Source organism: Thamnophis elegans, chromosome 5 (assembly GCF_009769535.1).
Source record: "Thamnophis elegans isolate rThaEle1 chromosome 5, rThaEle1.pri, whole genome shotgun sequence".
Lineage (NCBI taxonomy): Eukaryota > Metazoa > Chordata > Lepidosauria > Squamata > Colubridae > Thamnophis > Thamnophis elegans.
In genome coordinates, this window is record NC_045545.1 from 61927282 (window position 1) to 61941479 (window position 14198).

General features: G+C 39.5%; 1 protein-coding gene across 1 annotated transcript in view; it reads right to left on the bottom strand.

Moving 5' to 3' along the window:
• The window catches only part of AMPD1 (adenosine monophosphate deaminase 1), a 29523-nt gene that overhangs the window by 3767 nt on the left and 11558 nt on the right, over positions 1–14198 (bottom strand). The window contains 13 exon segments of the mRNA XM_032218585.1: positions 508–667; positions 766–803; positions 805–830; positions 832–903; positions 1017–1120; positions 1123–1210; positions 1847–1976; positions 2747–2838; positions 2841–2932; positions 4273–4332; positions 4335–4437; positions 5850–6004; positions 8335–8535. Coding sequence (XP_032074476.1) covers positions 508–667; positions 766–803; positions 805–830; positions 832–903; positions 1017–1120; positions 1123–1210; positions 1847–1976; positions 2747–2838; positions 2841–2932; positions 4273–4332; positions 4335–4437; positions 5850–6004; positions 8335–8521 — 1307 coding nt within the window. The 5' untranslated portion in view covers positions 8522–8535.

The following is a 14198-nucleotide window of genomic DNA, read 5'->3' on the forward strand; positions in this document are numbered from 1 at the left end:
GTAAATCTTTGCTCTCCAGACACTGAAGTCCTTATTCAGAATTGATTACTTGGTACAAGTCTTTCAGATCTGATCCTTCTTGATCTAGTCTCATTATTTCAAACAAGATGAAGCCATACATACCCACGATTTCTCCTGGTATAATGGAAACCAAAAGCCTTATATACATGTGCCAGAATTCAAATTTATTTTCACCTCCAGATCTTCTAAGTCCAACAGATACTTGACTGACCTATTAAGGGTCATGAAAAATTCCTGATATATAATAGTTCTATCATTCTAGCTGGGAATGTTGTCCCACCAGTTCTTTCTTGTACGGGAAGAAGCAAGGGCATGAAAAAGCCCTCAGAAAGGGTGAGGAAAAAAGATAGCAGAATTAAACCCAGGAAAATCAGATAATGTGTACTGTATGTGCGTGTATTACATTTTAACTTTATTTTCTGTTTCTTCTTCTAAGCTGCTTTGGAATTGGCTTAAAATTCATTCAGGAACTCAATAGTGACTTACTAAATTCTGGGTACCTGGATCATCCATCTCATATTGGGCGAATATACACGATGTTTGGTGAACCATTTAGGCTAATTTGGGCCATTCTTTGGTGAGCATCCATAGATGGAAAGTCGTGGTTCTGCATATTGGTAGTTGGCATCCTCTAGATCAGAGCCAACTTCCTGATAAATCAGAATTAACAGATAAATCAATCTGCTTCCAGTAGAGTTCTTCATGCTCAAATCAGACTCAAAAATATATGTATATATATCATACTATCTAACCTAATGATGGTAGCAAAATACTCGCCACGATGACTTTTCAGTCTTCAGGTAGAGATCAACGCAATTCACTAGCCCCTACGGGGTTATACTGGCATTGAACTTATCAAAGCGTGTGGAAGGTCTGGCGGCCCTGCAGCAATAAAGGAATAGTCGGGCACAAAGCCAAAAATGCTGAATTAACATAAGATTTGCACCAGTTGTATGATTTGCCCTTAGCAAGTAATAGAAATAGAGAGAACTTACTGCATGCACATCAAGTGAATCACCAGTCAGATCAGAGGGGTGAAGATTGAGCTTCTCAAAGAGCTGCCTCAGTGTCAGTGTTTCATCCTTGGATTTGTATACCACCTTTCAGCATCTATCCGGTATGACTTCTTAATAAATCGTAATAGATGCTTTTGATTCATGCAAGCTGCAGCATGGATATGTGTATCTACCTGTTAGAGAAGCCAAAGGTCAGTTGGAAGAATATGGTGGTTACTGTTGGGAATCCCTCCCCCAGCACCCATCATAAAAAAGATATATGATTAGATCAGCCTACTCTTTTCTGGTGCATCTCAGTTATAAAACTACAACCACCCAGAATTCTTAGTAAATGATAATAAGGGAGCCCTTCAATTCTGTGCAATTAAAATCACACCAATTCCATTTAGAAAATTGATGTGTAAAAAATAGACTATGTGCAACAAATGAAATAATTTGACACTTAGTTTAGCACATCCTACCTTCCTTATTTTTGAAAGAGGATTTTGAAAGAATGGAAGAGGAAGAGGTAGACTTTTAGAAGCAGGAAAGAAATGAATCTCGGGGATCAGAGCTTTTGATCTGTGTTTTTGCAAGCAGGAATAAGCAATACTGTCTTTGATGGGTAACCATTTTGCTCATTTGTTCACCCATGTATGTTTCCAAAAATCGTGCAAAAATGAGATGATTGATATGTCTGAAATAATTTCTGTAACTTCCATATTTAAGTGCAAATGTAACAATGTAAAAGTCATTGTGAGGAATCTCTCCAACTCTTTATTTTACATTATGCTTTCTGATAAGGAGATAATGTATAGCCAATCTCTCACCTTCCGACAATTATAGAAGTCCCGATGGGGATTGTTTTTCAGCTCCTTCAATTCTTCCATCTCATTTAACATCTCATGTACATTGACTTGGAGGGAGAGGAAACGAAGTCTTCGGTGGGTATAGGTTTTACTGCAACAGTCATAAAAGAGACCACATATTTGCTCATAAGTGTCCCATAGAGTTAGGAAAAAACCATAGATGTAAGAGTAAGAAAGCGTTTACCAGCATCACCACCATCTGCCAGGCAGGATGGTTCCCACTATTATAAGCTTAATAAAAGACAGCTTAATGAAGCTCACATTTAAAATTGAACAGAGATAGTCGGCTCATACTTGTTATCAAGTAGGACAACTTGGCTCTTGTTTCCTGTGTCTACAGGAAGACACTTCTATTATACAATGCTGCATCAGCTATAGATCCAAATAGGGCATTGACTGTGAAATTCTGGGAATTGGAGGTTACACGTCTTAAACTTCCAGGGCTGAAAAAACACTAAACACTGATATAGGAAATTGGTGGTGGTGGTTAACCATTACTTCTTTATTGTATAAACTCCACTTTTGGGAGATTTTGCACTTAGCATTCCTTAAGATGGGCTCAGTTTCTATGTCAATGATCCATACCACAAGTAGCATTGTGGGAAAGACTATTTTTGGTGGAGCTTTCAGAGCTCCCTGATCATGACTGTGAAATTAACAGCACAGCTTCCTAGTCTTTTCAGAAGGGAAATACAAGGAAACCAAGCAATTCTATTGAAAACTCTTTAAACCTACGAAGTTATCTTTTCTCTCTGATATGTATTATGGCTCCATCTACTTGCAATACTCAGTACCCCCCAAGAAGGTTAAAGCTGCTTTTCTCCACCTCAATGTCAACAGTTCCTGCTTCAAGACACTTACACAGGCCCCTTTGCTATAAGGGCAAGTAGGAAGTTCATGTCATCAACAAAGACCTCCAGGTAGGAAGGACAGGTCCATGGCTCACCCCTGGCCAGCAGCATTTTTTGTCAGCATAGACATATACCACCCCTTCCTCATTTCTGTATGGTAGTCAGTTCTCGGGAAGATTATCAGATCGCCAAAGAGCTTCAATCCTTCACTGGTGAAGTGAACATCTAAAATCAAGCAAAGAAACACTCACGTGAGGCATGCAAATAAATTCTACAAATCTGTGGAATCATTAGAAAATAACTTGATATTGGGGGGGGGGAGTTCCTCCCCACACACCCCGAGTGATGCTTCCTTGGTTGCCACAGGTAAGAACTTTTGCTGTGGTTCTTCTTTTTACCTTCTTTAATTTTGGTTATCTGACCAAAAGACTTCTCCTACATTGCTCCTGTTTTCTCTTTATGTTTCTTGCAGAACTATTCATATTACATGCTCGCAGTTGTTCCTATTAAATTATATTACCGCAAAAAAAATCTACCACATACTAACAACGCCCGTATTTGTTCTAACCTCCCCCTTCTCCCTCCCTCCCTCCCTCCCTCCCCTCTCTCTCTCTCTCTCTCTCTCTCTCACACCACACACACAGACACACACACACACACACACACACACACACCACGTAAACAATGAGGTTGGAATAGGTTTGCTGAGTGTTTGCATTTAATTCTGGGCCTGAGTTTGTCAATACCTGTATTGTGACTATTCGAAAAGTAAAGGGAGAAGGAGATTAAACTCCGTTATCATTCAGGAAACTTTTGTATGTTTTTCTAGTGCTGTGGACATTCAAAGTTTTGTCAGTTTGCTTACACAAGAAACTTGTAAGAGAAATTCTGTCCAAACAATTAAAGTTGAATTACATGCAATTGGTAGGGAACATTTCAGTTCAGGGTATACCACTTCTTTTCATGTACTATAGAAGGATATAGCTTCAATCCTCAATATCATCAGTATATAGAATAATGAGATATCAGCATTTCCCCTTTGCATTAACAATAAACCCAGGGCTGCCTTAGCAGGTCTCTGACCATCTGCCTACCTAAGATAGCAAAGTTAGGCATGCTTTACAGAAGATATTTGCTCAGTCAAAGATGACATGAGAATCAGACTTTGGTAATTCCCTCAGGAAAATTCCTCTCTTCCACTTTTGTAATTGATAGACTGGTCACACAGGGCCTGGCAGAAAGCACATCTCACTAAGACAGTGACACAAGACACAAATATCTGCATCTTTAGTGCTCAATCTTTGCAGTAATAGATTTTTTGTTAGTATTGAGGATCAGATTCCATAATCACTTGGTATTTCTGCTTTGGAAACACTTGTAGGGGAAACTGACTGGGCTCCCTCAAGAATTGTTCATCCTAATGGCAACTCAGTTTATCGTGCATGAACAGCCCAAGTAGCCTTCTTTTCAAGCATAGCTATATTTTCTATGTACTCTCAGCAAAGCTTGCCAATAAGAAGTTTATTCATAAGTTACCTGGCCACATCTCTTCATTGGGCTTCCATACTTCATTTTCAATTGTGCGTAAGAACTGGAAGGAGTCTTAGGGAATCGCTGATAAGATTTCATCATATTCTTTTCTCGGATGCATACGGCACGATACAGACCCTGGCAGACTAATTCAAAGTCCTCCACAGATACCTACAATGTAACATATCTTAAGATTCCTAATTCCCGATAGTTCATAATCATAAGAGCATAAAACACAAGAATGGCTGAAAACTACATAGTCTTTTATGGGATCTATATGCATTGTGCTATTGAAGTAATAACTGTAAGGATGGAGTAGATCCAATAAGATCATTTGGTAAGTCTTATCATGGAAAAAGAGAGAGAGAGAGAGGGAGGGAGGGAGGGAGGGAGGGGAGAGAGAGAAAGAGAGAAAGTTGGAGAGAGAGATTGTGTGTGTCTCCCATTACTTAGCAACCTGTAAGTCCTTACAAACCTTAATAGGGACAACCACTCTGCCAAATTTGGAGTCACCCAGTGGGTGGAACACAGAAAATATGAGGTATTAAAGAGAAGGAGAGATTCTAACAAAGTTTTAAGGAGGTGAATTGTTTTGCTTTTAATCTTGAAGCCTGGCTTTGAGATTATTATATTCATAATGAAAAGGAGGCAATATGTCTTGCAAATAAATATTATAGCAGCAGCCATCTTCTGCAATGAACCATCATCTGAGACAGCAATCAAAGGAAATCAAAAGATGTGATAAGATGCCAAAAGAAGCACTTCTAAGCATCTAAATGATTTTTCATTTTTATTTCTTTTGATTCACTAAATCTCTTTTATGACAAATTTGTCTTGGATTCAGATTATGTCATTCATAATACAGTTGTTGCTGATAATTAAAGTAAATAGAATTTATCATTAAAAAAGTCTTAGCATTTTTTCTCCCCACTCCATTTCTGGATTATATCCTTTGAGACTCAGAATATAGAATAAGGATTGGCAACAAGCAACAGTAAGATACTCAGGATTTTGTTATGTTATTGTAGACTGCAGTCTCTCCATTAGTCAGAGATGGTATAGTTTCAATTATACTTTCAAATATTTTATAGTTATATTATATGCTTGGGACAAAACTTTATCTCAGGATATACATTGGCCTCATACAGTCGTTCCTATGTCACAGGTTCCTATTCTGTCCATACCATTCTGCAGCTCTATTGCTAGTGTACCGGTATTGACATAAGACAAAGTGTTTGATGCATATTTGAAAATATGTATTTCCCCATATGTACTTTGTGTAAATCAATAATAAGCAAGATTTCTTATTTGCAAGATCTATTTTGCAATAGGGGCGTATAACACTTAACTTTTCCTTTGTTTGTCATTTTTGCTAGACAGTAATAGTCCTCTTATTATACTCTATGATTCTGCTTGCTGTATAAGATAGTACAGTAAAATGTTACCAATAGAAATAGGTTTTACACAATTCCAGTTGAAAAGTCATCAATGATACAGTCACATCTGTAACCATCTGAATGGTGGAAAGAAGTGACCAAAAGATGGCTAAGACAGGACAAAGCTCAGGATCTTTAGCTACTGACCCCTGCAGCATAATCCCCTGTGATCTGCACACGCTGAAATTTGGGTACATCTTCATACATAGCAGTAGTAGAGATGACCTCATCTAAAGTGGACAGTTTGTTGAAGAGGTGCAGCATAGGAACAACCAATGCAATGGTTTTCAGCCGCAAAAGCTCTTATTCCTGGAGGACAGTAAAAGGAATGGAACACAAGCTCAACTCTGTTCATATTTTGGCAACAGTTTAGTTCAGCTCATGATATATTTACCATATACTGTATATCATCCCTTGTTCTGTACATTTGCAGTATGTTCAATTGTGTAGAGTAGAGGAATATGAATTGATCAGTATGCATAGCCTTTAAATGGATCTAGGATGTTTTGGATTTTGTTTGCATCTTCAGTCATTCTTCCTATCCATTCATTCATTCATTAGATTTTTTTCACTGCCTCAATCTAGCAGGGCTCTAAACAATTCAAATATTAACACTATAACAACAATATCTAGTTAATAACTGTATTTTTAGATCCTCAGACCTACAGGCCAATGTTAAAGAACCAGGTCTTCCAGAAAGCTGGATCTTAACAAATCTCAGAAAGGCCATGGGAATACAAACTAACCTTACCTCTGAAGACAGGCTGTTCCAGAGAATGTAGTGGAAATACATACAGGACTATCTAAACATTTTGATAATATCTAACCCTGATGTCTCTCTAGCACCGTGATGGTGAACCTATGGCACATGTGCCACAGATGACACATGGAGCCATTTGTTAGGTCACATGAGGTGTTGCCCTGTCAGCTCCAGCACGCATGTGAGATGCTGGCCGGCTGAATTTGGCCTTCTTTTAAGGCTGTTTTTTGCCCTCCGGAGGCTTCCTCGGGAAAGGACTTCCCATTTGCTCGAAGAGCCAAGTCCAAATCCCTCCAGAAATCCTTAATAAAAGTAACAAATATAGTTTCCCATCCTATATCCAGACCTGAATCCTGATATCATGGATACAAATAATCCATTTCTTCCACAATATGTTAATGGCTGCCACACTACTATTTCAAATATCTTTCCACATAATATATTTATTTATTTATTTATTAGGCAAAGGTAAAGGCTCCCCTTGCACATATGTGCTAGTCATTCCCGACTAAAGGGGGCGATGCTTTGGCGTTTCAAAGCCAAAGAGCAAGCACTATCCGAAGATGTCTCGTGGTCATGTGGCTGGCATGACTAAACACTGAAGGTATACAGAGTACTGTTACCTTCCCACTAAGGTGGTTCCTATTTTTCTGCTTGCATTTTTTATGTGCTTTCGAACTGCTAGATTGGCAGAAGCTGGGACAAGTAATGGGAGCTCACTCTGTTACGTGGAGCTAGGGATTCGAACTGCTGAACTGCCAACCTTCTGATTGATAAGCTCAACATCTGAGCCACTGAGTCACCGCGTCCTTACTTTATTATAAATTTTTATTATAAATAATATAAAAAATATTTATTACATTTAAAATAAAGATATAGGATTGTCTTTCAATTTTAGTTTTAAGGCCCTTTCTCCCTTGAGAAAGGCAAATGAGTATCTCTTCCCAGGCTATTGGCACTTCCCAATTGATCATAGTCATGATCCTCTCTCTTATTACTTTAAGAGAAGGAGGTCAAGTCCACATGTGGCAGAGTTAACTCACAAAAAATCCAAGTCCAATTATTTGAGGTCTACAGCTCAAAAACTGCATTTTTCATTCATTATAAAATATAAGGCAAATCTATCATTCCTGTAATTCCAGCTAACTATCTATCTTATTTTGAAAGCCTTTACTTTTCAAAGTCAACCAGACAGAAATATCCTGCAGTTAGTATATTAGGCTACACATTTTGAACGAAGACTTCTCTGTCACATTTGCATTAGTGACAGCCTTATATAGTGACCATAATGTAAACCCTCATAGTCTTGAAAGTCTTTTCCAAGCAGGAATCCACTTTGCTTATCCGACGAGTATGTAAGTGTATCTATATAACATGCATTTATTAATAAGGGTAACATAAAACCCACATAATTCTTCTTCAGTCATCTTTTATGATTGGTGATTTCCAAGCTTTCCTGGCTGGTGAAATATTGGAATGGTGAGTATAGTGTTGCTGAACTTCCCTATTGATACAGGACAGGAAGAGATAGATGAAATGTTATTTACCCATTTGCTTAGCAGCCCACTCTAGTCTTCTTGGTAGGATGCTCCCTAATAGATCTTTGCTTCCCTTTGTTCCTCTCTTATTTAGATGTTAAATGTCCACCCTTTCAAACAAAACTCTGCCTTTATTTTTCTTTTGTAAAAAACATACATGGATTTTACATGGATTTTATGGAGTTAGATATAAAGTTGCTACAGTTTCGTGTCCGTTTCTCTCTTAACTAATTAGGTAGGGTTCAAAAACATGATAGGTATGGAGAAAGATGGCTATAGGCTGGCACTGGCACCGTAGTAGAGGCCTTAGCCTTATAATGTCACTTATCCAAACTTTCAGAAGAGATGGCCAATACTCACTCTTTATCAGAAACACTTGTGTTCTCCTGCTTGATCATGTGGTCTTGCATTTCGTGATGTGAGATGGGACAGATATCTGCCACATCAAAAGGAGAGATTTCATGGCGTTCTCCTTCATCCTTCACCTCTGAGGCAAAGACCATCTCTGCAAAGGAGCGCATGGCATCGTCTGTTTCTGTGGGAGAAAGGCACAGATCCACTAGATCCAACAGAAAGGTCCGTATTAACTTTGTATACATCCTGAGAAGAGATCAACCTCTCAAGTTGTAGTACTAAGAAAAAAGTATGGAAGTAGTGACCCATCTGGAAAAAATGTATTGGTTATAAGGAGAACACGGCAAAAGAAGGCTGCCATAATCTGTGGGATATAATGTTGCTAGTGTTACAGAGTCCATGTTTGCTTGGCCCTCACACTAAGAAATGGAGGTATGGGAAGCATTTCAAATGGGACCCTTCTTAGTTCCTTGGAAAGTAAAGACAAGGAGGGAGAGATTTATTTTCAGACTTGCAAGATTCTGTTAATATAACCGTTATAGTAGATTTTGAACAGTCACTAAATGTCGCAGTCGTTACCTGTACATAAAGCATTACAAAGAAAAGTTGCATTTCTCTTTTATTGATTATAGTTGATGAGATGGAGTGATATGGGAGCAGGTGGGGAGAAAACTGCTGAAACAGACAGTGATTAAGAAATAAAAACAAGAGGGAATTAAAAGATCAAATGCAAAAAATTGAAATAATTCCAACAATGCCATCTCCTGGCTATGTAGGGTAGATTCATGGTGAAAAAAAACACTCTTAGAAGAGATGAATCAATCTTATTTAAAAAAATATAATGTACTGTAACTCTTCCTTTTTTAGCTTTAAGATTAAAATGCAATATTCAGCATAGAAGATAAATTATAGAATTTCCTGTATTATTTATTTATATTTATTTATTTATATCCTGCCTTTATTATTTTACAAATAACTCACGATGGCAAACACACCTTCCTCCTATTTTCCCCATGACAACAATCCTCTCTCAGATGGGCTGAGAGAGGGTGACTGGCCCAAAGTTACCCAGCTGGCTTTCCTGGGTAAGCAAGTCTCCCGGTTTTTTAGCCTGGTACCACTTATGTCAGTAATGGCAAACCTTTTCGGCACCGAGTGCTGAAAAGGTCATGCGAAATGTTGCACATGCACACTCGTCAGGGCTCAGAAAAGCCAAACTTCCAGGTTCTAGAGCATATGCGTGCCCGAAAATCAGGTGGCTGGTGCGCATGCACAAGTGGGTTTTGGCACTGCTGCAAAGGGATCATGCTCTGGAAAAGCCAAACTTCCTGGTTCTGGCATGCATACACATCCGAAAATCAGCTGGCTGACATGCATGCACACACTGATTTTTGGGCCTCCCACATATGCAAAGGACAGCTTCTTGTCATGAGTGCCAGAAACCCAGAAGCCAAATAGGCAAAGGCTGCGCGTGCCGAGCAACAAGGCTTCATGTGTCACTTTGGGCACACGTGCCATAGGTTTGCCATCACGGACTTATGTCATTTGAGAAATTAGCCAAAAAAGAAACATCTAAAAGAAAATATAATATAAAGTTTCTCAATCTTGGCAATTTAAGATGTATGAATTCAACTCTCATAAGTTCCCAGTCAGCATACTTGGGAACAAATTATTATACAGTAAGACTTCAATTTTCAACCTGTATTGAATGACCATTTGTAGTAATGATAGCCTCAAAAAAGGTGTTTAATTGCCCATAATGCACTTCAGGTTCATACCACCACTACCCCCTGGTCACATTACTGCATTTTAGGCCCTTGGCAGCCTGTTCATACTTATGCCTACTTGTCAAGCACCCCATGATCATGCGATTGCCATTTGCAATCTTTATTGTCTACTTTCTAGAATGAAAGGTTGTAAGCTGAGAGGACAGAGGGAAAGTCTGTCCAGCCACCCAGGGGCTCTCAGGTAGCTCCAGAGGATACCATGCCTAAAGCTGTCATGGCCCTGGGAGTTTTTCAGCGTATTCCCCACCTACCCATGCATGGGAGCCTGTACATGGTTCCAGGACCTACCAGCAACACACAAAGCAGCCAGGCTTTGGTTATCTTTGGCCATGACCTTAGCCAGGAGACCTTAGCCAGTTCCAGAATCCAGCAGCATACAATTTCCTTTCTGTTTTTCTGCAGCTTCTGAGAGGCATGAATAGGCAATACAAGGGTGGCCTTCCTGCAAGACTATTCTGCAAGTGGGTACTATTCTTCCATATTAAAACAAAGCCTCCTAAAGGGCTGAGACTGAAGCCTCCAGGTCCCCAGCAACTTCATGCATGCTGGTAGAGCCTGGAGTGGGCTGAGAACTCCCATTTGTGACTGGGTGGGAAACAGGCTGATCCCTTCTGGCCTGCATCATGTTTCCATGTGTCAGTGAGCCCTGGACCTCCCCCTGAGACTTCGCTTAACAACTGCAATTGGTTTGAGCCAGGACTCATAGATTGCAGTCATTGAGCTAAGTGGTTGTATGATCTTCACTTAATTACTGAGATTGTGGAACCAACTGCCTGTGTTCTAAAAAAAACTGTATCTTCATAAACATAGCTGGAGATCTGACTGAAGGCTGACATAAAATAATTCCATATATTGCACAAATACATTAAAAATGACTTTTAGCACAGCATATCACATCAAACGGAAATAAAGTACTTAATGCAACTTCCTGATTGTACATTTTTTCCTATGACTATGAAAATAGACATCCCTGAAACAATTGTTCTTTTCCAGTTACCTGGATTTCTCCAGTTTTTTGAAAACTGCAATTCATTCTTCAGAAGTTGATGCGATAGGGAAGGGGGGGGGGGGAACAACAGGTGTTTTTTACAGGCCTGTCTCCGTGAGCTTCTGCCAAATTCTACCAGCACAGGGAAGGGCCTGAACTGTGTACATTCATAAAGCCATATCTCAAACACAGGGAGATGTACAGTATTATAGCCTGTGGTCTGCATTCACAACACATACAAATCAGGGGTGGGTTCTAGCCGGCATTACTGCCGGTTCACTTGCAGTTCAATGGAAATTGTTCTGTGCATGCAAGAACTCAAACAAAAGATGGTGGCGGGACAGTGGTGACCGGGGAAATGGTTCAGGGGCATAGCCAGCCTGGGTTGCTGACGGTTCTGCAACCCAGGCCGGCATACACTATTGGTTCGGCCGAACTGGGCCAAACTGGTAGGAACCCACCTCTGATACAAATGATTGCCAATGTATTGCACAACAATAAACTACGACTAATATTACCATTTTACAGTAGAGGTCAAGTAATAATCAGATGGGTACCTGATCTGTTGATAGGAATTGGAAGAAGTAAGGATGTGATAATGCTTTGGAAAGAGATGGGCAGATGAAATAAGCAAGATAAGCATAAAATGTCATGATGATTAAGAGGTATGCTGTGGATGAGGTTAGTGACAGCTGTGTGCAATGCCAGTGACACTGTATATTGGAAATGGGCTAGAAAGAATGAAGCCCTCTCAACTTGAGGACACAGACTAGAAGATGGTAAGAGGAACAGTCCTGTTCTGGATTCTTACCTCTGCTTAGAGCTTTCTTTCCATGTAGAGTTACCAGCTGATGATACAGACAGTTGAAAAGAGAACAAATGTATGGGTATCAGGGAAGTCTCACTAACTTTTTAGCTTCCTTGGCATCCATGTTAAAAATTACAGCAAAAATGCAAAAAGAAAAGTACCTAAGTCTACATGTGTATGAAATTAGTTTTTCCAGCATCAAAAGACTGATTTTTTCAATTGCATTTCCCCCAACCAATCGTTATTTTCAATACCATATGATGGCAAAAACATAACATTGTCCACCATGCAGTTTTCAAATTTCACAATAGAAACATATGATGAATCATGTGATCAACGGACTGCATGGTCATGGATTTAAAGGGGCTGAACTGAAGGTAATTGCTGGAATCAGGAAATAAATTAAAGAATGTAAATGAAAGCTGATGACGCTATTAACAGATGAGAAAAGGAAAGTAGTATTTTGAATGGCTACTGTTGTGAAAAATGTCCCTAAACCCCACAAATAAGACAATGAAAAAGCCGAGCAAGATTTATTTTAAGCTTTTGCCTGCCAAGCAGAAGACATGAAGACAAAAAGGGCCTTCCTTTGCCCGGACATCTGGTAACCCAATTTTGTTGTTGCCACAGCCACATTCTACAAAGACAGAGAAGCCCTCTTCTCCTTGCAGCACCAAATCCTTGCATATAGTGATGCTGAACAGAGTGACTTATATTTAGCTCTGTACCCAGCAGTAGCCAGCTATCTAGACAGTTTTCTCACCAGGACAAATTGTGCCAGTGATGCAATTGAAAAAAGAGATTATGACCAAACGTCAAACTTTTGGTGTGTATTTACAAGCGTTGCAGCATCCTGGAGTCATGTGATTGCCATTTACAACCTTCTCTGATGGTTCTGACAAGCAAAGTAATGGGGGAAGCTGGAATAGCTTAATAAAAATGTGATTCACTTAACAACCATGGCTAAAAGATTGTAAAATTGGATTTGATTCACTTAACAACCTCATTGCTTAGCGATGGAAGTTCCAGACTCTATTGTGGTTATATGTCAAGGACTACCTGTATTTCAAATATTGACTCCTTGACAATACTCATGTTTCTTCAATACATTTCAGAATGAACATTTGAGAGATGTCTCATTCTGCATGTACAGTTGTAATTTTCAGTAGACAAATATCCGAAAAGCTGTGGCTTAAGCTTTCTGCATATTTTTTATGAACTGTTCAACAGGGAGAAAGAAAGAATATTAAGTGAATGAAGGCAAATAAATGTGTCCCATGATAATGTTGCAGATTCTAATCTGGGTTGGTGACCAGGACCAATGGTTTAGTCTTCGGCTCCGGCACATTCTGGTGAGATGGAATGTCAGTTCCCTGAGGATGGGCTCCAGCATGAGTCTGAAGCTTGGAAGACTAAACTCTGGTCCTGGTCACTGACCCAGAGTGGATCCTGCATTAACAAAGTGTCGAGGGACATTGACTCCACAAGGGACATTGACTCCACAAGAAAAATTTAAATGTTTCTCAAAGATTCAGTCTGGGCATGCATAAATCTGAGAGTCACATCACCAACAGTACTTTCCAACATTCTTCCAATATATATCAAAGGTGTGGCTTAATCTTTACATATTCATAAATATGCACAGACCCTAAGACATCAATCCAAAGCTCTTACACCGAGCTGAATCTCTGCCTTCAAAGATAAGGTGCAGAGAAAACCAATGAAGTGGATATGAATATTTTCTTAGTAAAATTAGAAATGTGCACAGTTCACATATACTGTATTTCCATATACTACATGCTCTGTAAACAAGTTAGTAAATTTGCAATGTCTATTAATTCTTTGAGAGAATGTTAATATTTAATAATCGCCTCTAAACAAAACAGTTATTCTTAACAAATAGTGGTATATTTATTATCTCTCTCTCTGTTCCCCCGCCATTCTTTTTCTCAGCTTCCTAACCAGAGGTGGGTTGCCAATTTTTCTATTATTGGTTTGGGCGCGCTCATGCACGCTTGTCACACTTCTGTGCATGCGCAGAAGCTTCTGGGCGGGGTGGGCAGAGCCTCCTGCCACTGCTATTACTGGTTCGCCAATCCGGGCCGAACCAGGAGCAACCCACCTCTGTTCCTAGCTGCACTGAGTTCCAGGTTCATAATAGCTTTCTGAGTAAACTCCTGTAATTCTAGTTGGCATCGGTTGACACATTTAATTTGCCCTCAGTTTACCACCTTATCCACTACCTTACCAGTTTCTGCTCA